The sequence below is a fragment of the Neurospora crassa genome, linkage group V, assembly GCF_000182925.2.
Source record: "Neurospora crassa OR74A linkage group V, whole genome shotgun sequence".
In the NCBI taxonomy this organism is placed as follows: domain Eukaryota; kingdom Fungi; phylum Ascomycota; class Sordariomycetes; order Sordariales; family Sordariaceae; genus Neurospora; species Neurospora crassa.
Window position 1 is genome coordinate 3980681 of NC_026505.1, and position 25689 is coordinate 4006369.

General features: G+C 50.6%; 4 protein-coding genes and 1 non-coding gene across 6 annotated transcripts; 3 read left to right on the plus strand and 2 right to left on the minus strand.

Annotated features, from left to right (window-relative positions):
- Positions 1-7013: 7013 nt before the first annotated feature.
- On the plus strand, positions 7014-8481 carry NCU01415 (hypothetical protein; the record flags this gene model as incomplete). Its single annotated transcript, XM_955745.1, has 3 exons — positions 7014-7374; positions 7964-8045; positions 8406-8481. The coding sequence occupies 3 exons, from the start codon at positions 7014-7016 to the stop codon at positions 8479-8481; spliced, it is 519 nt and encodes a 172-aa protein (XP_960838.1).
- Positions 8482-12563: 4082 nt separating this feature from the next.
- Positions 12564-13491, plus strand: NCU01416 (hypothetical protein; the record flags this gene model as incomplete). The annotated part of the gene is made up of 3 exons (XM_955746.2): positions 12564-12575; positions 12675-12888; positions 13018-13491. The coding sequence occupies 3 exons, from the start codon at positions 12564-12566 to the stop codon at positions 13140-13142; spliced, it is 351 nt and encodes a 116-aa protein (XP_960839.1). The 3' UTR covers positions 13143-13491.
- Positions 13492-15940: 2449 nt separating this feature from the next.
- NCU10417 lies at positions 15941-19247 on the plus strand. 2 transcript variants are annotated; one of them, XM_011396482.1, is made up of 4 exons: positions 15941-16459; positions 16517-17646; positions 17874-18551; positions 18755-19247. In XM_011396482.1, the coding sequence occupies exons 2-3, from the start codon at positions 16907-16909 to the stop codon at positions 18025-18027; spliced, it is 894 nt and encodes a 297-aa protein (XP_011394784.1). In that variant the 5' UTR covers positions 15941-16459; positions 16517-16906; the 3' UTR covers positions 18028-18551; positions 18755-19247. The 2 variants fall into 2 exon arrangements, with proteins under 2 accessions (XP_011394784.1, XP_011394783.1); XM_011396481.1 differs by lacking the exon at positions 18755-19247 and having other exon boundaries at positions 16303-17646; positions 17874-18705.
- A 2251-nt stretch (positions 19248-21498) lies between these two features.
- On the minus strand, positions 21499-24787 carry NCU01417 (propionate-CoA ligase). The gene is made up of 5 exons (XM_955592.2): positions 23976-24787; positions 23401-23903; positions 22818-23332; positions 22497-22750; positions 21499-22431 (listed from the first exon to the last, which is right to left on the minus strand). Exons 1-5 carry the CDS (start codon positions 24415-24417, stop codon positions 21995-21997), a joined length of 2151 nt encoding a protein of 716 aa, XP_960685.2. The 5' UTR covers positions 24418-24787; the 3' UTR covers positions 21499-21994.
- On the minus strand, positions 21660-21755 carry NCU15116. Its single transcript has one exon. It is a non-coding gene; the product is annotated as a tRNA-Ile (tRNA).
- Positions 24788-25689: the final 902 nt, after the last annotated feature.

Below are 25689 nucleotides of genomic sequence, written 5' to 3' on the forward strand. Positions count from 1 at the left end.
CGGCCGGTTGACCGTTTCGGTTTTCGCATCATCACACACAGTAGTAGGTAGGTACCTTCCCTGCCAAAGTAGGTAGCCAGCCAGGCCTACCTCACTGGCGCCGTAGGCCCGCCTACGACAACCTGAGAGTGTTGGGGCCTGCCCAGCCCGCCCGCGGGCGTGTGGGAGCGGGTGTGCTGGGGCAAGTACAGTGTCTGCTGGGAAACTTCCACCTGTGGTGAGTACCCACTAGTGCTCCGCTATTTTATCTACCTACCTAAGCAAGGTACCAGGTATCGCTACGGGAGGAAAGCGAGCCTTCGTCTCTCGGTTCCTTGAATTCACAGGCCACTCTGATTGGCAGGCGGAGGTCCCAATGGCTTCCTGCCCCCTCCCTCCCCCCTCCCCCGCCTAGAAAAAATAAAATAAGAAAACGAAACCTAACGCCCTAGTAAACACGCTACGAGGGTCCAAGCCTTGACTATCCCTGTTATTACAAACCCCCCTCCCCGGACAACCTGGAAAGTGGGCGTCAACCAACCACTCCGGTTGCGATCTGGATTTTCAATACTCTTTTCTCGTTACATTGACCGAAACAGAACTGAGCGGGTATACCACGCAGTAATTCACTGCCTGTTCAACATTAGCGCAAGGGTTAGAGTCAGATGCTGCTAGTTACACTAGTCAACACTTTTGCATCTTGCCAACTCTCAGCATCGTTGAAGATCCAAAGCCTCCTTGGTCACACATGCGGCGTAATTTCTTAGATGCTCTGCGAAAAGATGAAAAGCAGGTACAACCCATACAAGATGCAACGTTGAAGGATAGAAGTAACTAAAAGGGAGGCGAGCCAGGAGGTATGTGGAAGGGAAGCCTCTCAAATGCGCCTTACAACCGGCCCTGTCCTGTCTTAACGGCTGCGAAGGAAAAGCAAAAGCAAGAGTGACAGTTTGAATGAAGCCAGATGCAAACCGAAAGCCACTTTTGGTTAGCTGGCTACCTTATTTTGTTTCTTTTGCTACTAGGTTGATACTGGAACCAACGATAATGGGAAATCAAGCGTCCGCTAGAAGCTGTGGACATCTTGATGTGTGCTCTCCAAGTATACAGTGTGTCCGCCGTAAGTCGACTGTGGCAAGCTAGCCTCCCCGATGGCGGTTGTATTTTTATGTGTGCATACCCTAGGTACGCAGTAGAGCCATCTCACTGTGTACAGGAACAGTCAACGTCCACTCTGTCTGTGACACTTCGATTTCGTTTCTGACGGCTTTAGTCATGGTCTTTAAGGTAGGAACCGACTATTCGAACGCCGGCAGACAGTAAGCAAATCTACAGCCTCTTGAGCCTCCCAGTTATTGCCGTCGTGAACAGGGCTGTCAACGGGAGCAGACAGCAAGTGTCCAGGTCAGGTAGGGTTAAGCCATGGGCCAGCAGGTGCCTAGGAATGACACGCTGTTGCTTGGACCTTTGACTTGAGAAGGCAGAGACGTAAGGGGTACATCATGTTTAATGCCGGAGGCGTAGAGGTACCTCTATCATGGAACTACGAGGTAAGTCCAGGTAATGTTTACGAGAGGTTGGGGCCGGTTCTCAGACTCATCGTTTGGTGAATACCAGTTCTCAGGGCTGGACGGAGTGTGTTGTTTCTTCCCTTTACCGCCCAGGCCCGGCGTGGAGATCCTCGGATGGCCGCCGGCACCAGGAAGTGAAAAGTCATCGGGTGAGGACGAATGCCCGAGCGGCAACTTTGCCAGATTGCCAAGGTTGCGCAGAAACCGCTCGGGGAGTATGCCAGGAGGGGGATGGGAAACGAGACAAAAACCGAACAAAAGAACAACAGATACACCCTCTTGCTCTGTGATCAAGTCATTGGTTCTCCAACTTCGCCTCATCATTCTCTCAATCGGGCGATTTGTCGTGCTTATTATGGAGTTTTGTGTTCGAAGGCTCCGTTCAGGAATGCATTCAACATAACGTCAGTTCTGCGCATTCAGGCACTAGATGATCCAAACGAGTGTTCCCCTCCGAGGATGGGGTCATGTTAGTGTGTTATGCATATGCTCCTCGTCAATGCTCGCCATTTGTTAGTAATGCGGGGGCGTGTTGGCCGCAGAAGCTACAATCGCACTATCATAGCTCCTTCCCCATGGCAACCTTTTTCTGCTTTGCCTCTAACATTCCGAGATTTGCTGTCTGTCATGTGTGTCACAATACCCTATCTTTTCCTCAGCCCCAAGTGGACTTGAACGGTATCATTGAATATCTAACAAAACTGAGGGCTTTTTTTGAAGTCATTCAACCAAGTGCATAATCCTTGGGTTTCGTGAATATCCCTTTACTCGTTCTATGCAGGTCTCATGCTGGCCCACTTGCCATTGTCGACAAGTACTCACTACGGGGGTTTTTTCGTCGATCTCCATCCAAGCGAACAACTACATGTCTACACACGCATCATGTCGCCGAGATCCCATGGAACCGACGAAAACCGGTCCGGCCCGGTCAGTGCCCAAAACGTCCCATCTCATTTGAACCGGTGGTCTGGGCTTTTGAAGTTAAAAAAAAGATATTTACAATAAAATATGAACAGGCAGACATTCTGAACATCAGGCGGCGCCGAACAGGTCAAATATTCAGTGCATACATATGTATGACTGCCCTGTTGATGCTTGATTGCGTGCTTGTGACAACGTCCCAGGACGCGAAAGAGGTGTGCAGGACATTGCAGAACCAGACCGGATTCCAACATGCAACAGATGAGGTCTGCCAGCCTGCTTTGGTCTCCTGCCGCGTCCGCCTTGAAGTATGCGCTCTCTTGAGTCAGGACACCTTACCAAGCAGACCAACTTGGCATCCGATGGTCTCGGAGAATTTACGGTCGGAGCTCCGGAACCCGTCTCGTGGGTTTACTTTGTGGCTTTGAGAATGAATTGGATGAGCCCTCCAGCATCAAAGCGTTGTCGGTGTCACGGACCTCTCGAAAACACCACCTTTCCCGACGATCGCCAAAAGAACGCTCCTTTGATCAGTCCTGTACAATGTAAAAGACCCTCGCGGGTACGTACCCTACACGTGGAAAAGCGATTTAGTGCAATGTCTGTAAATTCTTGTCGCTGTAAAGACTGGAGCGAGGCATAATGTCTCTGTTTTGTCTACTTGCGTCCTCGAAGCGTTGAGCGAATGTAGGGAGCTAACAAGCACTTCTTCAAGGCATGCTAAGCAGCCAAGGAGGCATTACACTATTCTGCTTCACTTCACTTCTGGCATTGCCATTGCCTTCGGGTCTGTTCCTCTTTGGCGTCCCGCTGTACCTGTATTAGTTTGCGTTTCCACACACGCTCACAGAAAGCCATTCGGCAAAGTAACACCCATTCTGGTGAATCGTCAAACCCGCGCCGTGTTGGCTGGCCGGCTGCAGCCGGAGAAGAATCTCATCGGTTATCCCGCCCAGCCGGCAGCAAGCCCCACCATCTCCGATCGGCGACCCCACTCGGCAGCGCCGTGTGTCCGATGCCGCAACCTTCCCGTCATCACCGGTTCAGACCAACGATGACTTCCGGTTTTTTTTGCGGCACCACGCCTAGCGCTCTGACACCTCTACTTTTCTACTACTCTCGTCGGGAACGGTGTCATCAGACCAAGGATTTCAAATCGTTCACCACTCACATACCTGATCAGGTCCGGCCCCGATACGGGGCTAGACATAGTAGCTGGTACTTAGGTACTTAAGCCTGGGAGTTTTCAGACGCTCCGTCTACTATGTACATTACCGGTGCGGTATGTTTTCCGCAACATCAGTCTACTTCTTTTCCTAATACTTGCTTCTACAATCCATCCTCTACACCGTAATTTCGAGTCGGAGCGTAGGCGATTACAATCAGTGTGAAGCCTTGGATCTCTGCTTTGGGCACGCAATCACGGAACTGGACCTCAACGCAGGGCTCAGGAGTACTCCATGATAGGTGTGCGGGGGAGCCTCCTTCGCGTGGCTGTTTGGAATTCGTGCACCTTGGAAAGTGTTCCCCAGGGTTCTCTGGGGTTGCACTGGTACGTGTCCCGCAACAGATTCGTGGTCCGCGGAGACTGGCTAGTTTCTCGGTCACTTCGTTGGTCTTGTCAAAGTCGATTTTGCAAAGCAGGGCAAAATACTAGGTACGTGCCGTCTCGAAACAACCTTCCCTCCAGGCCAGCAGTTATTCGCCTGATAGTAAAGACAAACTTAGCTGGCGCATCGGATCTGGTATCACGATACGGTCCGGAAGCGGTGATGCTGGAAATTCAGTGCTCTTAACTCCACGGGAACAGGTTCGAATCAAGAGCCAGCATGGGGGAGCTCGCTGGGATGTTCGAGTTGGTTGGGCTATTGTTTATGCGTGGCACTCTTGACGCTCGTTACTGGATGCATAGGCAACTTGCCAATCTTCTGTTTGGAAATACAAGACCGTATTTTGCTTCGCCAACTGAGATGATGAAATCGCCAATTTTGGCATTCATGATTATCCATTTTCAAAAGCGAGATTGCGTACCTATCCACTTACCCAAGAATGGCTCACGTCTACCTATGGTACACTGAAGCAGGAAGCTACTTATGGTGAGACAACCTTTAGTCCTTGGGTGTTCCCCGGTGCCATTACGTACCCTTGAAAGTTTCCGAATCATTTTCTCCTCTTCACCCAGGCAGGGACTCGAGTCTCAGGCTTAATGTCAGCAGCAACCCTTTCCGTCCTTGTACGTCTGCGAATGTTACAATAGAAACAAGCACTTGATCTTGTTTCTCCATACGTCCCTCTATCGTTGGCGCAAGATGCACATGCAGGGTCAGGTAATCTTTCCAACGTGCTTCAGTTTCGATATGCCTCTGCCGACATGGATGGATGCAGGCCCATCGTCAGTGACATTGTCGTTGACAGTGAACAGTACCTGCCCTGTCTTAACACTTGATAAGCACCTGCCAAGCTTATTATGGTTGGGTAATTAGTACCAAAGGAAAGGTGCTCCCCGGTAGGTGATCATCGACTCGGGCCACATAACGTACACTCTTGTACGAAAATTGTAGAAGGAATCATCCATGTCTGACTGTCCGGTCACCAACTTTTTGAGATCCACGACACACCTATTTCGACCCGGTTCTGGATTCGGGAATCGGAAAACAACAGGTTTGGTGGTAGTAACGTACCGAGACCCTGCATCATGGGTTGCCTTTGCTGCATTTCACAGTTGTGGTAACGGGAAGTTGAGGAGCAGACAAGGGCAACCACGCAGGTCCCTCGTCCCTCTCTATCACCGGTGAGTTCTCCCAACATAAAAATGCCAGAGTATCGAGTATCGGCAGAGATAAATGGCCGGGGTTAAAACTCTTCCGACGGTGATATCGAACCCACGCACAACATAATCATAGTACCTTAGTATGAATATACATGTATATTATTGAAGAAAAAAAAAAAGCTTAAACCCGTTATTCGCCGGCAACGAACGCTACATAGTAGAAGACCGTTGGCGTGGAAAGGAAGGAACTGGGACACGCTTGCATGGAGCGAATGCAGAGCGGTTAGTTGCATTGATGAATTGCTACCAATCATAATTCTTCTTTGGCTTGTTTCAGGATTTTTATCTACCTGTACCTCACGCCGCCGTTGACGTGGGTAGGCCTGTCCGGGCGAGGGTTGGGCAGCACAGCGCATCAGCCTTACACAGTACACAGAGTCAGAGAAGATGGAGCGGAGATGGTTTCACCTTGTACACAGTGTATCTCTTGATTCCACCTGGGAACTCTACCTTGGTGCTTCATGAGACTCGCAGCACCCACATAGTTTCCTCAAGGTGCTCGCCGAGTTCATCCGCAGAGGGTCCGGGATCTTGAACGGAAATAGAAAGCTTCGGGAGGTCCCATTCATCGAAGCCGATTACAAGCTTCACGTTCCAGGAGGCCCGCCCGTGGGCTCTCCCTGCGTCCCGGTAGGGCTCAGGGCCCCGACGCCTTCGTAGCAGCGTCACGGGCTCGACGAGGTAAATACATTTACGGAAATTAAACCTGATGGGGCCCTTCAACATTCTGACAGCTGCACAGAGGTATCGTCGTTGAGATGCCGCCAGGCAGACAGTCAGAGAACAACCAGAACCCTTGGCTCAGCTTTGGAAGAATGGAAAGGCATTGAAACTAGAAGTGCTAGGTCGCTTAGTCCGATCCGATAAAGCTTTTAGCGATATTCGATAATAGGTCTATCCGCTGATCACACATAGCATGTCCTCTCCGACCCATATATATTGAGCCGTTGCATGCGAAATATGACAGATATCGATACCGAATCTCAAAGGACATTCACTCCGCTGTACAGCGCAGTACGAACTCCAATCCTCCATCGTCGGAGCTCGTTCCTCCTTCGAGATCTGTTGATTATTCTCTTGAGTCTCGCTAGATACTTGGTGGGTGCCAGTAGAAATCGCTTGTGCAGGTTTGTAAAGCCTTTTGTTGTTAGTCTCTGGGATTGCCGACTGATTGCCTTCAAAATACCGACCCCCGACCGGAGAAGGATGTTGTTAGAGGTCGGCCAGTCCAGGCCGGGATCTCAATGGTAAGACATGGTGTCAGCGAATGCAGCTTGACCTGCCGTTCGGGTTTGGCTTTATCTTCCCGCGCCAGCTTCTGGCCGGGTGTGGTTACGAAATGGAAAGCCACCATGCAATCAATCCAATCATGGCCCACCACGTCGTTCAAGCCCACAACTACACCACCACGCGCCCTGTCGAGGTGGCCAGCTGTCTCCCATTCGATATTGGCGAGGGGGACGAGCTGACCTCGAGATCAGCATGCTCCCTCTCATCGTATCAGAGCGCGGTCCAATGAATTGTGCGCTGGCAACGGCGATGGGGGGGGGGGGGGGGATAGCGCGAAGAGTTGTGGTTGCTGGGCTGGAACCTAGGGGCCTGGCCCGGTCTCGCCGGTCTATCTTTGTAGCAATTCTTGCCATCTCATTCTTGCGGTGTGGACAAACTGTCATTGTTGTTGGTGTTGAATTTACTGTCGTTGCCCTGCCTAAATGCTTGTCGTTGTCATTGAGGAGGTGTTCTGCTTTTTGAAGGATGTCGTCGCGACTAAAATCCTTAAACCCTTGGGTTGGGACAAGAGAGACTGCACGAACTCTGCCCGGCGTTATGCAAATCATAAGGCACCGCGACGTGCTTACACCCCTTCCATCCCATCCTATTCGCCAGGGACAAGCTGCATGCGCGGACCGTTTTCCGCCTTACATGGGCCGGGAATGCAGCAAGCAACTGTAACGGTGGAGAGGGGGAGAACACAGGTGCGAAGCCGCGAGACACACAAGTTCACACGCTGGGTACCTTCCTGTGTCGAAAGCTCGACAGGGCTACCTAGGGCCAGCCCAAAATATGCCGGAGGTGAGTGATTGACAAGTCATCATGGCTATACCAGAGGATTTTAGCGTAGTTCTCACGCACAGTGAAGATTTGAAGTCTCTTGATTTTGGCATCATCCCATAGAGGTGAATGTACCACCACCCGCTCCTGCAAGTCAATGATGTGCCTGAACACTTGCAAGAAGCTAATTCGCACGATACGTTGACGAGATAACGAGTGGATAATTCAGGAACACTTCTTTGGTCATTCATTGCTAGAGTTCACCAAGGAAGAATTTCGGTTCTGTTCACGTCCCGGCTCTGTGGTGAGATGTTTGATATTGCCATCGGTTCATATCTAAACCCGTTGGCAAGATAGCGTTCGGTTTACCAGACATCTATGGATTTGGGTACAAACGGAACAGATAGATACAACTGTACTGCATAGTGGAGGTAGCCACGCCATCGACAGAAAACACCAGTTGGCAGGCACCTATACCGATGCCCGTGGAGGACCAAAAAACTTTCTGAGGCATCTGTCACAAGAAGCGCGCTTACAGTAAAGCCAGCATTGAGCTGTACTACCTACCCCGTACCTACATATGCTCGAGTCGGTCTATACATACCTCTAGAGCGCTTCTGCACCGAAGACTTCGAGATCCGTAGTATTGGATTTACCTGTCATGCTTATACTCATCACCCCTGGTCTGTCCGGTATGTTGCTCGGAACCTATTTACACGGTTTTTAAACATGGGGGAAGACATGAAATGAAATGCCGTACCAACCATCAATTATAGAAGGTGACGAGGAGGGAAGTCTAGGTAATTCTGGTGACTATAGTGGTTCTGGGCTAGAATAAGAGGTTTCGTTGTGTGCGTGTGTTTGTATCCCTCCTGTCAACTCGTTCTCGAACTTTGAAATCTGGCGATTTTAGCCAAGCAAATAGATTGGATAAACCTGCCTGGCCCTGCTATCCTCTGTCAATGGATGAGGGATGTGTTCTGTGCTAATAACAGAGAAATCAGCATTAGGTAAAGCCACGACATTTTCATGATACACTACACTACAACGAGGCATCATATGCGATCAACCACCTCAGCCGGGTACATCGACCGAGCTCGTTCGCTGCACTGTGAGCTTCCAGAATGAGGTTAGTTTGATCTTCTCTTCACCGCTAGTTCAACCAAGGCTGCAGCCCAGTCGAAGCGCAGACCCCCTCCCCGGTCGGCTCCCTTAGTTTCCCACCCTCGACTTACAAATACCACACATTACGGTAATCCGAGCGTAAGATCTATCCTAGAGAGTTCAGTACCTTACCTTCCATGCCCACCTGCCCTGTTCGTGATTGCTGTTTTTATTCGACCTCTCACCATCAACCAGAAGTCACGATCCAGCCCGCAGTGGTCGTTACCCCAATGCGAGATCAGGATGTGGGGGGCTTGATAACCGCCAGATGGGAAGGGACGAAAGGGAAGTGGGGCCCAGCCTCAGCTTTGAAGTGAAGGGAAGGAACCGGACGGGAAGTGGAGGAACATCGATGCAAGAACTGAAATGTGGAAATCGACAACGCGCATTGGATTGTGCCTCCATTTGGTGCTTGTTTCGTTCAATTTATTCTTTCTTCTGCCATCCCATTTTCCCCATCTGCCGGCGACAACTTCAACTGCTTTGGACTATGGTCGTACTGCCCTGTCCAGCATGATTGATACCGTCCTATTGCTGTGTCGCTGCGTTTATTTCCATTGCAACACTTCCATCTTGATGGCGCGCCCACTGTGGTGCATGTATTGACCAGACGATGAGTGTGCCTTGTGAGGTTGACACTTCAGTTCCACGCTTGAGGCTACCCATCATCAGAAGTCTTCCTCCTACCCACCGTGGTCTCGACCCCATTGCCAATTCTAGCCATGGGAAGTTTCTTACAGACGAACGGATGAAGCTATCCATTGCCCTTCCACGTACTACATACGGAGCTATGCGCTAATAATAGCCAGACTGTCAGGTCCAGCCAGCTCTGTCTGTTACCATCAAATCCAAATGTTCTCGGTTATCCGCCACGAGAAGAAGTGTAGCATTTTGAACCCCTCGAATGCACGCACGGTACAATGATGGCCGTCGGTGGTTGGGATTGACTTGGATCTTTGTGGAGCACGGTGGACGGTTGGTTTTGATCACGCAAGAATCAACAACAATTTTTTTTTGACTTTTTTTTGACCTTTTTTTTCTAAAAAATTCTTTTCTCGCCCTTCCAGTCGTCCAGCCTCTTTTTCTCCTCGCGCCAAGAGGTAACCCCCTCATTCTCGAATGGGGCCATCCCCACCAGGGCAGTGTCGTGGCCATGCGTGAGAGGGTTCTCTTCCACACACCTGCGTATGCCAGCGCGGGCGGCGGCGGGATACTGCGTCAGTAGCTTCTCCAGTCCCCATCATGTATGGAAGATCTATCTGTCTCTCCCGATGCGCTGTCCTACATTAGCCTACATACATGTTGCAGCGAAGCATGTACACACCCCCCTCCCCATGGTTTCCCATGGTGTTGATTTTGCCTGCCACTCCCTGTCAGTCAGTCGAGACCGTCAATCACCCAGTCAACAAGCCAGTTAGTCTCTCGCAAGCCTCACTCCTTCGGTCCCGCCAGAAGGTCGAGAAGCCGTACCTACAATCAGGACCGGTAGCCGGAGGGAATGCCCTGGGCCAGTTGTCCGTTGCAGGGGAAACGTGGAGGGACGAGACGAGTTCAGGAAGCACTCGCCAACAAGCATCTATTCCGGGAAGAAATCTATCACAATTTGCTGGCTGCTCTACGGTAAGCAGACGAACTCAATAGGTCGTGTCTACTAGGAGAGCTAACTGGGCCCGGTGTGAGCTGGCGCCCCCGAGCCCATATCGGATCACGTCCTAATACAGCCATTCAACAAGACAATAGAAAACATGGACATGTGTTCCACGAACAGGACACATGAAGCTAAGTCGACATATAGGGAAAGAAAGCAGTGAAACTAGGTGGTGGTAGTGTAGAAACAGAAAGCTACTCGACCAAGCAGAACCCCGTGGCAGGCGGATCACCTTCCATGCACGGCGTCCACCTGCTTCTACTTTGGCTGGATGCGGGTATGATGGAACTGCATGGTCAGTCAAGGCCAGAAATCTCAGGGCAACCCCATTCAGTTGCTTCCACGCGGTTGTTCCCTCTCCCCCGGCTACCGGTTTCTCTGCTGCGTGCTCTTGCGCACCCTCACCTTGCATGCCCGACCTGCAGCAATCTACGAGATCGTTGCCATCTTCCGCGATTACACGACAAAGGATCCGCTTCTCGTCTACGCGGTCATAGCACGACATGGGGCTTCGAGATTACACTAATCTGTATAGTCAAGACCGTGAAGCTAGGGCAACTAGGAACGAGCAAATCGCAAGCATCTTGGAACTGGTGGCAATCCTGGTCTGGCGCTGAGCGAGATACCAAAGGGCTAAAATGCAACGCCAAAACGTTGACCTATCCATGAGGAGAGAGGGAGGGGGCTCGAATCTAACGAGGGAAACCGCCCGTGGTCCTCATTCCGTATGTTTTGCCATCCAAGCAACCACTCGACGCCTGCCCTTGAACGGCAGGGGATTGCCTCCCGATAATGGTGCGGGGATGCACGACGCAGTGCACTGCACCTCCGACCCTTGTTGCCCTGTTGGTCAACCAACATCTCTATGCATTCGACGCGAGTATGCTTCGCATTACATACATGTGTCCCTGTGTTGCTTCCCCAGCTACTTGCCTCTCGAGCCTCTTCTTTGACCTCATCACTGCCGATGCTTTTACAATAGTTCCCGCGTCAAGATCAGCGCAACAGAAAGTACCCTTAGTGTTGGGGCTACCGAGTTATGATGCGCCTCTATACACACCAATGCGCCTGACAACTCTCGCTCGAAAGATGGGCAAATGGTCGATTCCCTGGAGGTGTTGTGGAACACGAGATTTTCTATCCCTATCCCGAACCCCATCCTCGTCGTGTTGGACAAAAGCAACCATTCCCGATACCCTTCCTCGCCTTCTTCCCCTATCTGCTTTCCCTTTGGTGACATTCACACCCCTGTTTTTGAGTGGCACACAGAGGCCCCGGCTCCTGAGTGGTCTCGTTTTGCCTGTCCTGGGTTTGCTGAACAAACTGTTCACTGCGCAGCACCGGGGTCCAGGAAGGGACAAAAGACGAAAATGGTCTCCTGGAGAGCATGTTGTGTACTGTAAGGTACAGGAGGGTTGTTGTTCGTCCATCGACCCTCGGTGGAAAATATGCGGCACGAGTGCGGCATCAGTTTCCTGTGTTGGCAGAGGCAATACTTCCGAGAACTGTAGCGACAAATGAGACCGGGCCGACGGTATTAACATATTTGACACGCGAGTATAGCTCTATTGATACGCCCACCAGACGAGAGCAAGCAGAGTCGTTAAAGTTGACTGGCGGGCCTGGCTCACGGAAATGCTTGTGATGGAAGGTTTCATGATACATGCCCTGATACCCAGACTCTCCCCCTCCCGTTGATGCTGCGGCCGCTCTGTAGGTATATCGAACTTTGAGTTGGCGAATCGTTTCACCGACAGAGTGAAGGTTCCTCTCAACCCAACCCCTCCTCCCCCGGCGCCGTATATATCAGATGGTGTGATGGTGCATGGCTCTACAGTGCTGCTGGGCATACGCTTATGAGAAAGAAGGTGAGCGGTATAAAATCAATGGCCCGACGGTTCAATGTCCCTTCGCTATTTCCACTACCATTGCGGCACGCCGTAGGAGTTTTTTCAGGGAATCTGCTTCGTCACTCACTGCCTGTTTCCCCCCTCTTTGGTCAACAATCATCAATATTGTTCCCTGGTATGATTGCTATGGCTGCCTCTCTATTGCTTGCAAGTGCGGCAGTGGCTGCGGTGTCGCGGTCTATGCATGCCCATTATCGTTTTTGTTATCGTTTCGTTTTGCTTGTCCTGGTGAGATACACTCTATCAAAGATGAGTTTGGCTTCCAAAAAGTGTGTATGGAGTCTGCTATACACAAGGTGTGTTTGCCAAGCTCGGGGCTCCTATACATGCACATTGCGTACGTGTGCGGCGTATATATATGTTCCAATTTAATCGCAGTGTACCCTAGATACTACGCTAGTTTACAGGCTGGAAGATCGAGAGGTTAATTATTTCTATCGGATCTGGTATCGACACCGCACATCGTCTCGATCAAAGCGATAGGCAAGATGGACAGATGGGTAAGCATGGCCACAGATATCCACCTAACACAACCGAGCTCCCTCTAACCAGGCTTTTTCTGTTCATGTGTAAGTCAGACTTCACTTGTCGTCAACCAGCCCGTCAAGCGAGACGGCAAGGACGGGCGGTTAGCAAGTCATCAGTTTTCAGAACTATGTAAAGAACCAGAGCCAAAAACAAGGAAGTTCTATGGCGATGATGGTTGCTTGTTTGATGTCGATATTTCTATGGCTGACGGTCGATGGCGTCCTGGCGGCGCGGCGACGGCAAGGTTCAAGGCTTCAAATGCCACCACCACCACAGGCGATGTGTGTGGGTGTCTCGTTTGTCTCGTTACTTTCCCTTCTGTCTCTTTAGCCCCAGCCATCTCTATCCAGCCATTGCAACGGGATGCAAGCAAGAGCACGTCAACGGCTTGGCCTACTGTCACTACCTACGTAGGTATTATTATGAGTCCCTGCTACTCCTTCGGGAGGAAGGTGCTCGGTTTCGCAACCCCCCAACCCTTTTTGTTTTCCTCCATTGTCCCTATCTCTGAAGGGCACTGCAATGAGGGTAACAATTGATGGCACTTGTCGTCTCTCTCTTTTTCACTCCATGTATATTCATCCTTTACTTCGTTCTCCTTTTGAGAATTTTTCTTTCCTTTCCCTTCCCACATTCCCGCCCCTCTCTCCCTCCCTCTCTCTCTTCCCCCAATCTCCAAACCCCATGGAAACCTCCGGCGCGCCGCTCGCACCTTCCCAGGTCCCCCACCTCCCGACCTCCGCCCTTCCTATCTCCGCCGGCCCTAAGTCCCGGTCATCGGTGGCCGGGGTTAGGGATGGGGAGGCAAGGGGGGTTCTCGGATTTTTTTTTTGGTGAGGGAGGGGAAAGCCGAAGGCTGGATCACTAGTGTAATCGGCAAAAGAACCGAACCGACAGCGGCCGCCGCGCACGAACCCCTTGGGGGGGGAAGGGCTGGGGTCTGGCAACTCTGCAAACTGGTTTGAATTTGCAAGGGTTTGCTTAGGTAGTCGCTCTGGTGGTCTCTTGGTTTTTGTTTCATGTGTGGTGGAAGAGGAAGCTTGTTTAGTGTGGAAGGTGGACTATGTACATAATAGTGGAGTGAGCGGGGGTGATGGGTAGGCGCTTCCGACTTGACTCGTGTCTTTCACGCGTGTTTTCGCCCGATTTCTGTGTTTTATGTTTACCTATGATATGTTTTTCTATGCAATTGCTACGATTGTGCTGCTTATAGAAACTCCAGTCCCTTTTATTATTCTTTTCCTTTGTTAAGTTTGCATGGTTGACTTTCCTCTATCCTGGCTTGTTCAGTTGGCTCGGCGGGGCGATCCTTCCTGGACGGGGAAGTCTGTCGACACTTTACTATGTGGTATTTATGGAGTTAGTTTACGACTCGGGATCTCTTGGACCACAGTACAGTATATACCAGGCATTTGACCAGAGTTTCGAACAATTCACTTGATTTAAATCTGCCAAATACGCATTGCTTACCTTTCTAGTGCCCGCTTGGAAAGCTTGACTGGTAAGCATGTGTAACACGGAACCCCCTCCCCGGTCTCTTCTTTCTCCGCAGGTTATCCTCAGTTCATTCTGTCGTAAGAGGAGAAGCAAAAAGGTTTGTCTGATTTACCTAAGTGATGTGGAGTATATAATCCCTAGTATGTTTGTTAGTTTAGAACGAAAACGCCTAGTCCAACTCGCGAGCCACTGAAAGTGGGAAAGTATACAGATTTTGAGCGGATGGGTGCCGTATGGGACTATCCTCTTATATTTTTTTGAGTTGATTTTTGGGGTGTTGGAAGTGACGGACAAAGGCATAATAAGAGGTTTCTGTGGCGCATTACGCCCTGCTCATTGTCCGTCGCTTTGAACGAAAACTCTTTTAAAAAGGCCAATGAGAACTGGATATCTCCCCTGTTTAAGTGTAACCCACGGCCGAAGCCCCAAACTGACAAGCAAATCAGTTCTGTTGTAGTTTCTACATAGTCAGGTGGTGAAAGAAATGGGAGGCGCCAGTTGCACTCAGCAATTGCTAGCAACCGACGCCCCCCATTTCTTACACCACTTGATAGTTTCTACGCAGTAGTCCGATCCCTGCAAAAACTCCAATAGTTCTGCGTTCTGAAGCGATAAAGGACGAGGAAAAGCCCCCGATGGACGGAAAGGAAAGGGCAAGACGCCAAAGACAAGGAACTGGTAAATGCTGTCCTTCGGATCGTTGGCTTTGCCTCAAATTGGCAACGGGGTCCTGGTCGCAAGAGAACTACCAAAAGTGAACAAAAGAGATTGCTTGTCCTGTTCCTCAGTTGCTTTCGGCAGCTTTCGGCAGTTGTATGAAACAAAATAACAACGGACAACAGTCTCAACAGGCGAGTCTTTTCATTACCGTTGTTGTCGTGGTGTCGCCGTCTTCTCTGGCACATGGCCCCCACTGATTATACACTACGGTATGTAGACAGACACATACGTTATGCATGAAATAGTGTGTGTAGACCACATAGATGGCATCCACACCACCTACATAGCTGCTAACCTACCGGTCATGCCTTACATAGCCGTTGATGCGTATGTAGTGTATGTGCAATCGTGCCATAGCTACTGCAGTACTTGCATTACGCATAGGTATTGTACATGAGCAATTGAGACTCGCAGGGCGCAAGGCGGCCCGTTCGGTGATCTACAGTGCAGTGGTGGGCGATGAGATTCGGAAGCTTAACCACTCGTCAACTCTTGAGCCTCTTCTCACTACACATGTATCACTTTCGCTTGGCTAGGCGAGCTAGGGTTGTGTGTGATGGGTACATGGTTCACCGAGGGGCAGCTTTCACAATGCTGCTAGAGTCTAATTATACACCAGAAGCAAGGTGATTAAGGACGGAAAATGTGGATGTTGTGATGACGGCGGCGGTTGATTTGTGTGAGGAGGCTGGGGACAATGACGGACATAACCCAGGCTACAGTACCTGTCCGGAGATATTCACAAGTAGCAAGAACAAGCAACGAAGCAATCAACAATTAGCACTTCCAACTTCCTTGTAATGGCGCCCAGGCCTTCTTTCCTTTTCCTTTCTTTTCTTTTGCTGTGTTTTATCGTGGATCAACCGTGTCTCGGGATAGGATGTCGAGAAAAGGGTTCTTGCTAGCCGAAGCCGAGAAGACGAAAGGGGAAGGGAGAGTCGACATCACGGAAGTTATCATGAAAATATTACCGTACTGTTTCCCCTAAACGCGAGAGCTGTCCAGCAAGGGAAGAGCTACGCCAACGCCGCTGCTTCTTTCTCGCAATCTAGCGGCACCTAATTAATTTATTGTTTTTAATTCCTTTTTTTTTTTTTTTTTTTTTTTTTCAAGCACCCCCCTCTTGAGCCACTCCTGTCGGGGCTGGGTATCGTTGAATGCCGCTGTTCTCTTAGTTTTGTGTCACCCTTGTCAGGCTGATGTGATTCGGTACCAGTCCCTGCTTTGTTTGTGCGCCTTTCCCGGCCAGCCGACCTGAGTCCACGGCGTCGGCGCAGTTGCGCGGCTCGAAAACAGTCTCTCAATAGCAAACAGCACCTTGTCGACTTGACAAGTGGGATGTTAAGAGATGTGTCGGCGTGGGTGGCTGGCAAAAACAAGCGCGGGTTGTTGGTGCCGTTGTTTCCAAAGCTGACCAACAACTCTGCCTAAAAGGACCAAAGAAAGAAAGTCTAACGGCAGGTAAATGTTTGGATGTATCCGATGTCTCGAGAGTGTGTGATGCTCCAAGTTCAGTTGAGTTCCAGGGTACAAGACAGTGTTTGTTGTCACACCTTCCCAGGTTTCGACTTGAGGTACTCGGCCGGCATGATGGATGCTGGATATGTCAAGCGGCAGGCATGTCGAAGTCAAAGTCTCTGTTAGTGCACCACCGCAAAACCAAAAGCTTCAAGGGCTTCGCGTTAACAGACACAAGAAACAAAGCGGCCGCTGAGACAAAGGGAAGCACACTCCTAAAGGGAGGGCAACAACGGTGGAACTCACATGACTTCGCGAGCGCTTTGAAGATGGAGACGCCCCAGTGGAACGGGACCCCTTTGGAAAGTCGTGTTCCGGGTCGACGTGTTGGCCAACTGCTCGCTATCCATTCACCATATGCTGCAATGTCCAACCAACCTCCCGCGCAATTCCACTCTGTTTTGGACTCTCCAGTGGCTATCTATCACTCGACTAACACATACGATTTGCGCATCCCGACAACGCCACAACCACCTGCTGGATCGCTCTCATAATCGACCGATGTTGTGACAGCCCGGAAGACGCCATACAGATACAGCCAACAACCACGAAGCAAACAGGCTGTGCCATGGCTCCTCCTATACATCCTAAACAGCCGCCACCGGCAGAGCCAATCCATGCTGGCCGCGCGTTCGACCCGTGGAATTCGGTAGCGGCCGGCCATCAACGAGCCGAAACTCGGGTGCCATCCGGGTGGCGTGAGTCTCGTGCCAGGAAACTGCAAAGTCAGTTCCGCGCCAGCTCTTCCGGTGGCGACCGAATTTCGGACTCTGTTGGAGCTGGCGCCGAAGACTTCGACGAAAAGCGTGGCGTCTTGACCCCGAAGGAGGTACGAGCTCGCGCACTGAACAGCGTTGCCGATATGCTACGTAATCCTGGAACCATGGCGACCATGTCACAGACAACTTCGCAGTCACGGGCTCGTTTACCAGAAAAGGGAGCGTCACAGAATGGGAGTCAACCGGTTGAAGAGGAGGAAACTTGGGAATCGGGTCCCACGCAACACGGGCAGAGGAAAGAGGAGGAGGGAGGAGGCTCAAGCAATATCAGAAAAATCTTTGATGGGTTGAACATCTACGTCAATGGTAGCACCCATCCCCTGATCTCTGATCATAAATTGAAGCAAATCCTCGCCGAGAACGGCGCTCGTATGTCCATTCATCTCGGCCGCCGCCAGGTCACTCACGTCATCCTAGGCAAACCGACTGGCCGAAATACCGGCGCCGGTGGTGGACTCGCCGGCGGGAAATTGGAGAAAGAGATCCGCAGAGTCGGCGGTTGTGGCATCAAGTATGTCGGTGTCGAATGGTAAGTCCATCCTCTTCCCCGGCGACTAGCTGGGCATGGGATATGCGTATACTGTGCTACCACCTCTTCCCTTCCATGTTCGTCCTTCTTGGGACCCCGTAAAGACTCTTCCCAGGCCAAACGTTCATTCACCCACCCCCCTCTCCGTTGGCTGGACCTGCGGTGTATGATGCACAGCTTGACGGATACTGTGCTTACGCTAACGCTGTCCTCTCCTTTTCGACCAGGGTTCTGGAAAGTATCAAGGCAGGCAAGCGGCTGCCCGAGGCAAGGTTTGCTAACCTCAAGATCGCGGCAAAGAGGCAGCAAAGCGTTCTTTCCGCCTTCTCGACGAACAAACCGCCAGCATGGTGGACCCTCCAGGGCGCATTCCGACGATGAGGGATGATAACGACGGACGAATAGGCGCCGTGAGGACAGATACGGCGGCCTGCGTGTCGTGTTGTTAGGGCGGCCGCTGCCTCCACTATATTGGTCCTTTTTCCTCTTGTCCTGTCCAAGGTCCCGATTTTACTTTGCTTGTCCTCCTCACGCCTCGCTTACGTTAGCTGGGTGAATCAAAGTGACCTTGGATGGGAAGAGAAGCGATGTGTGCAGAACGCTATGGCATGCTTACCCTTCCCTAGCACGATGACACGCATAACAGAACACAATTCAGCAAAGCAAAGCAGGAGAAGCATATACCTGGCACGATGATTCAGTACACAGTACCACTATCAACGATGGAGATACAGCAGAGAGAACAACACGACACGACGCTTGCTAGGATAGTCAGCGTCATGCCGTACGTACGGCATTTGGAGAAAGTAGAATATAGGCCAGACGAGACACGGTTCGCCACGACAACGAGGCCACCGGGTGTTCGAAAGCAGGCGATCGTGTCCCACTCGTATCCCCTCAAGCTCGTGAGTATCTATTGTCTATCATTATTCAGAGCCCGAAGCGGTCTTCGGTTGCCCTTTTCTTCATTACTTTCCGATGTTCGTGGTCCATTTGTCACTACGAGGTTTCTTGCTCTTTCCCATGCTACTCCGTCTCTTCACCGCATATGGGCATCAGTATTTCGTTCCCTTATCTCTACCGCTCGCTGACGTCTCGGCTGCATCAGAGGTATGATTGGACAATGGGTGCGTACGAGGTTCCAGTCGAACGTGGAAAGGGGGGCGGCATCGGCGGCGCGCCGTACGAAAGGTGCCCCCCCCCCCCCCCCCCCCACCCCCGGGTTTCTGTCGTCCCGGGCCAGTCAGCATACACAGAAGCAACGGGCAGATAGGAAGGACAAGGGGAATGAAATGGATGAGTGGTGGTGATAGTCCTGAATGGGCCTTTGCGGGGCTGTTGTTGGTCAATCGATTTCTTCTAGGAAGGTTGTTTGCTCCAACGAAAAACTAAAAGCTGCACGATATATTAACCTGCAGCACGTACGTGGTCGACCCGTCTACCCTGCGTGGCTAGTTGGTACGATTCTCGGTTGTTGTCAAGGGCAAGGGGGTGCAATTTATTTGTTTTTGAGGAAATCAGGAGTTCTGGATGGACGAGACCAGCCGAAGCTGACTAGGATTGTGAACATTGCTACAATATGTGCACAATAACAATTTGTTGTGGGAGAATTGGATGGATATCGTTGAGGAGGAGCTATAGTGCGTGGCGTCACACCGTTACTCTCTTTCCTCGTGATGGACGGGTTATCGCATGCTTAGCGCTGTCGTCGTTACCGTTGCCTTTCGACTAATCCCCCTCTCACACACGCTCTGTCGTTGTTTCCTCCGCAAAAGTCTTCAAACCCAGCCTCTCTCCGTGTCTCCCTCACGCTCGTTCACCCCGATCCTTCCTCCCCCCTCCCCTTCTTGCATAGCATAGCATGGCATTGCATGGCATGATGTCAAACTAGGGTCACCTTGGATGGAGAGACACACACTGACAGACAACAAGACCGTTTGGATTTCTTCTTTGCAAATTGTTGTTGATCTGCAGTGTCTGCCATGCCACGGATAGACACAGCGCTTCACATAACGTACATGCACACGTTTTCTGGATACCTTTAGTCCAAAGGAAGCTAGTTGGGCCAGGGTAGGTCTGGCAGGCTAGGTAAAGGAAGGGAGTTCCCTTTCTCTGGACTCTCGACAACTATGATATGATATGAGATGAGCAGCTGGACTGAGCCGTCAAGACCGGATAGTCGGTGGTGAACACGCGCCTGCGCTAGTAGTGGCCTAGACCAGCTCAACCTTGGCATAATATCCTTTCTTCGAGTTTTTTTTCTCGTCAGCTCATGGGGACATGCCGACGTATGTCTGTTTGTGTCTGGTCTTTTCGCCTGTCTTTTTTGGTTTATGTTGGCCAGGTTCTGGCCTGGATATTTGGCTTTAGGGGGCCGTCTCTGCCGCTTGCTAGGTTATGACTGCCACCATGTTCATGGTGACTAGGTGGGAAACTGAGATTCTCACTTAATAGTTCTATGGGCACTGGAAGTAAGCTTCCTGCTTACCGATACATATTGGGCTAGCCAACTAACTTGGTTCTTGATTTTGCGTTATCGGTCCTGTGAGACTTTATGGTCCGACGACGAAGACTAGGTAGGTATGGTGAAAGAGTGTATTTAATGTAGACTTGAATTCTTCTATGGCATAGCTCTGTACAACTATCTACCATATTTTTGAATGATACATGTAAATATCTATGTTGTGCTCCTTTCTTGCAACTTTACTACTTGTGTTAGAAGTCCTGGGTGATAACTCCATGTAATCAGAGGTACACAAAGCTGTCAGTCAGGTCTCCTATACCTCTTACTCAAACACACACACATACTTGTTTGAAGAGGGCACTACCATACCTCTAGGTGTACTGATAAGTCACTGAATGACTTACCTTGGCTACTTGAAACTGCAAAAGCTCTGGTTCAGACACAGAACTGGTAGCCCGTTTCCTGTACCATTCTCTTGTATCATTAATTCAAGACTGTTGAAACGACATTTTCGAAACAAACCTCCCAGACAAACGAAGACTACCTAGAGAGGTAATAATATTTGACTACGTACCTGGACTACCGGTAGCCCAATGTAATCAGCAAGGAACCATTGATAAGAGCCAGGAAACAAGAGTGAAATCGGAATTGACAAAGCATGGACTAACTAACTGACTCGTCGACTGACTGTATGTGAACACAACAGAAATCGAATAGTTACACAACATAATCGTTCTTGAGGTATTTCTTCCTATTCGTAGCATCCGCAGCCACCGCAGCCCCGAAGCCCTGTAGTGCCGTTTCGGATTCACTTGGCTACCTACGCTATCGTGTCATGAAATGTAAATATATTTATACGCAAATACATTAGCTTCGTGGATTAATGTCGACCTTGCTAGCCTGGAATTAGCTACCTACCCTGATTTCTAAAAGGGTCCGGTACCCTCCGATCCAGCCAATCTTCCAAACCCCCCTTCTTGCCTTTCAACTGACTAGGTAACCTGTACCATGGAACTTGCCAAGTTGTTTCCAAGCATCCCGTCCAATCCAAAGAGCCTTGACCCATTTACTGTAACTGTCTTGGTGCCACAAAGCCCAACATTCGACGAACGAGCCGGCTGAGTTGGTTTCGTCCACCTCGTATTCGAAGTATATCCCGGGAAGCAAGTGCGGGAGAGTCTGGAACCCAAAGATGGAGTGCGGGACCGGGCCCGGTCCCGGGACCGCACAGCCAGTGGCAACTTTGTGTTGGACTGCGAGTGACGAGAGAGAAGACTCAATATAGAAACAGGGTGAAGATTGTTTGAGCGGTTAATTGGATATCTAAAATCTTGTCAAGTCGTTGGTGACTGCTTTTCACCTTCGGTCAGTGCAACCACTGTGTTGTTCTCTAGACTGACACCTTTTTGATTCGTGTACCTACTTCCTCTGAGTATAATCTTGAATTTGAAATAATAAAATAACACTTGGCTTGGAAAAGATAAGAACAAAAAGAGAGATGCCCTAGAAAGGTAACGCTGCGATGAGAAGAAACCCCCAAAAAGATGGATGCCCAATAACAGGATTGAACTGTTGACCTTCGCATTGACTTGATATCAGAGAACTGATATTAGTACGACGCTCTAACCAGCTGAGCTAATCGGGCTGTTGGTTGAAAGAATTAACGGAAAGAAAATACTATGTGGGACAAAAAATAAATTGTGGGGCTGCTAGGACAGGATAACCTTGTGTGCACCGTCCAGATCAAAATCAACTCTGCTTTCCAAGCTCTCTGCCTCTAGTCTACTTAGACTCTAGCCTAAGTTGTGTAAAAACGTGAAGAAGAATCTCTCCTCATGAAGCAAACACACGCTTAAAGTTGTCTTCTACCTGACTACATGTCTTTCAAAGCTTCGCCCTAGCCTCGATAGCCGCATGCAACCCGCTCTTCGCATGCCAATATTCCCTAATCTTCTCCCTCGCCACATCCACTACACTCGGATCCTCCACCGTCGAGGGGATATTGATGGGCTTTTCGAACTCGTCATGGACCGCATTTTCTAGCAGTTCGCGTAGGACTCTCCTCAAGGTCTTGCCCGAGCGCGTCTTCGGAATCATGCCCTTGCCCCGGATCATCCCGCCCAGCGAGGCGATGGCGCCAACCTGGGCGCGGACGAGCTTCTGGATATCCTGGAACAGCTGCTCGTCTGACTTGACGTCGGCGCCGCCGTCCGAGGTGCTGACGAAGGCGAAAGGAAGCTGGCCTTTGAGGGCGTCGGGGACGCTAACCACACATGCTTCGGTGACGAGGGGGTGGCTTGTGACTGCTTGCTCGAGCGTGCCTGACGCGGGGTGTTAGAGGTATGTTTGCAAGTGGATGACAAAAAAAATGGGAGAGGTAACTTGCCTGTGCTAAGACGATGGGCGGCAACGTTGATAATGTCATCAGTGCGTGCCATAATGTGAATGTACCCTGTTTGGTCGACATAGCCGGCATCGCCAGTGTCAACCCACTTGCCATTGAAGCGAATCATGTAACTCTTATAGAATCGTTCCTCATCCCCCCAAAGTGTCCGAAACGCAGTAGGTGCCAATGGAAGGCCCAGAACGATGTTTCCCATGTTGCCCCTGGGCACCTCGTTGCCTTCGTCATCCACAACTCTGATCATTACGGTGCAGCATTAGTTACCATGCATCTGAGGAAATGGAAATAATGAAAATTATATACCTGACATCAAACCCAGGCATGGCCTTTCCAGCACTCCCGGGCTTGATAGGTAATGGCGGATGATCTTTCATATTCGTCTTCCTGTTCTTGCCTGCGTGCGGAACCAACGCAACACCCGAAATCGGCGACCCAGATTCTGACGACCACCAGTTATCAACAACCTGGGAGCCTGCCGCGCCATACCGCCTGAGCAAGTCCTGGTACATGTTAATGATAGCTGGCTCGGACCGCTCTCCAGCAAGAAAAAGGGCTTTGAGGCTCTTGAGCCCACCTCGTCTGCCAATCTCGGTGATAAAGACATTGTCAGGGTCTTCCTTTCGGATGGCTCTGAGTGCCGTTGGTGCGGTAAACAAGGTGTTGATCTTATATTCCTCGGCTAGTCTCCAGAAAGCCGAGGCGTCGGGTGTTCCAACAGGCTTACCTTCGTAGAGGACCGTGGCGGCGCCTGTCAGTAGGGGACCATAAAGTGTGTAGCTGTGTGAAACTACCCAGCCTATGTCGCTGAAACAGCCCATCTGATCACGGTCCTGTTAACAGCTTTCATTTTGCGAAGCTTTGACTTGTGAACGAGACGCCAACTTACCACGTCACCTGGTCCATGTATACCGAACAGATACGAAATCGACATGTGCAGCCCAACAGCATGACCGCCGCTATCGCGAACGACACCTTTCGGTCGACCTGTGGTTCCGCTGGTGTAGATGATGTAAATGGGATCAGCCGACCTTACAGGAACACACTCAACCTTGATATTTCTGAACCGCGCGCTCTTGACCAGCTTCTGCCAATCCCGCTCGCCCTCGGTTTTCTTGATCGGACGCCACACTAGCTGCTCACGCTGCCAGATGATAGTCTTGGGGGGTTTGAAGGATGAGATGCTGATAGCTTCTTCGATATAGGCGCGGTAACTGACAGGCCCTTTGTTACCTTCGATACCACAAGAAGCTGTCAAGATAGCGACTGGACGTGAGGCTTCAATGCGCTGAGCCAGGGCTGTGGAAGCAAAGCCACCAAAGACAACAGCGTGGATGGCACCCAAGCGATTAATGGCGAGAATGCCGATCAAAGTGGCGGGCACCATGGGCACTATGTAAATAGGTAGGCTGTCAGTAGCTGGCTCAGTGGACACTCGTGAAAGCCGTAACTGGGTGAACTGACTGTAAACTAAAACAACATCTCCCTTCTTAACGCCTTCCTCTCGAAGGACCCCGGCAAAAGTTTCGACCTCGGCAAGAAGCTGCTTGTAAGTCAACCGCTGCTTGGTGTTCGTGACCGAACTGTCGTAGAGAATGGCGGGCTGATCTCCATGCCCCGCTAGGACATGACGGTCAAGGCAGTTATAGCAGGTGGATATCTCGCCGTCTGGGAACCATTCCCAATGACTGTGAGAGGTACCCAATTTCAGATCTTTAGTCGTGCGTTTCAGAACCGCAGAAGGCTTTCTGTGCCAGTGAAGCTGTTCAGCTTGATGACCCCAGAATCCTTCGGGATCGGTGAGAGAGAGATGCTGGGCCTCGTCTTGAGGATGGGTCATTGTGTCTATAGTGATGTGACCTAATCTATCTGTAGACTGGTTAGGTAATATTCTTGAAGTTTTCATAAAGGTGCTGTTGCTTGACGGAAAGCTTGCGAGAGGACTATAGATTATAGAGAAGTAAGCCTGAGATCCAGGAAGATATTTGAAGAGGGGATAAGTGAAAGAAGACAAAGAGCGCAGAGAAGAGGGGATGTTTCCTGACGGGAAGGCTAGGTAAGAAGAGGGAGGGGGTCAAGGAGGAGACAAGCAAACAAGTGATATCAAATCCGTAGCCTCCGACTGCGTTGCACACAGGATCGTCAGCCTCGGAGTTGGTAGACTTGGAGAACGGGTGGAGCGAAGGTCCTCAGCAGTCTTCCAGGACAATCTTTGACTGGACTTGAGATGGCAGATATACTCGTGCCGGCAAGTGTGCCAAATGAGTATTTCCCCGCATTCCCCCATGCTTCCCACTACTAAAGGTCCGTCTGAGGGGTCGACGCGGGGAAGGCACTAACGGAGTGCCAGCGAACACCCATCTCTGGGTCGGAGTTTGGAGCTAGCCGAAGCAATGATGTGAATGGACAGATTGTTCTGAGTACTCGTGGCCAATTTTGAGACAAATGACATCGTTTTGGTGTTTGAATCCATCATGGCCGTCCAGGTGCCACAGCGGGTTAGGGTCATACAAAAGGGGCAGGGTGAATGGCTCCCGAACGTGTTCTGCTTTTGTTTAAGCAGTGAAAAAGGTATGATTTACCACATCTAGCTGTGTGGTTCTGAAACCTTCACGGTGCATGATCGCATGGGGATGCTGTGTTGATGACCGCAAACGCTGTGGGGTTAAACCACGAACTGGTAACCTTCTTCGCAGAGGAAGTAAAGCAAGAAAAGCCAGTGCTGCTGCATAGCCAAGGGGGAGAGCATCTACACATGATAGAAGGAAGTAGTTGTTATAGTCTGTCAACAATACTAATTGAGAAAGTCAACGGGAGCTAGCCAAAGCGGCAATTGCCTCTTAGCCCAATGTCAGGGGTAGGTCAGCTCAGGCCATCAAAGCATGTAGTGTACGATCAAAAACCTAGAGGATCCAGCAAAAAGCAAGAAGAGATGGAGACATATCTGGGTCCCAGACATCCGGTAGCACACCCGAAACGCCGGGGTGAGATCACGGCTTCATCCACCGGATCGGCGCGGTACCTGTGGGTCTCTTTCAGCCTTAAATGCCCGCCTTCCAGTTTTCCAGATCTTTTCCAGATCTGAGTATAGCATTTCGTCGCTCGCTTCAAGCGTGGCCTCGCTGGCCTGGGATTCCCTGTGATATGAGGCTCTGGACATCAACCAGGTGTCGAAGTA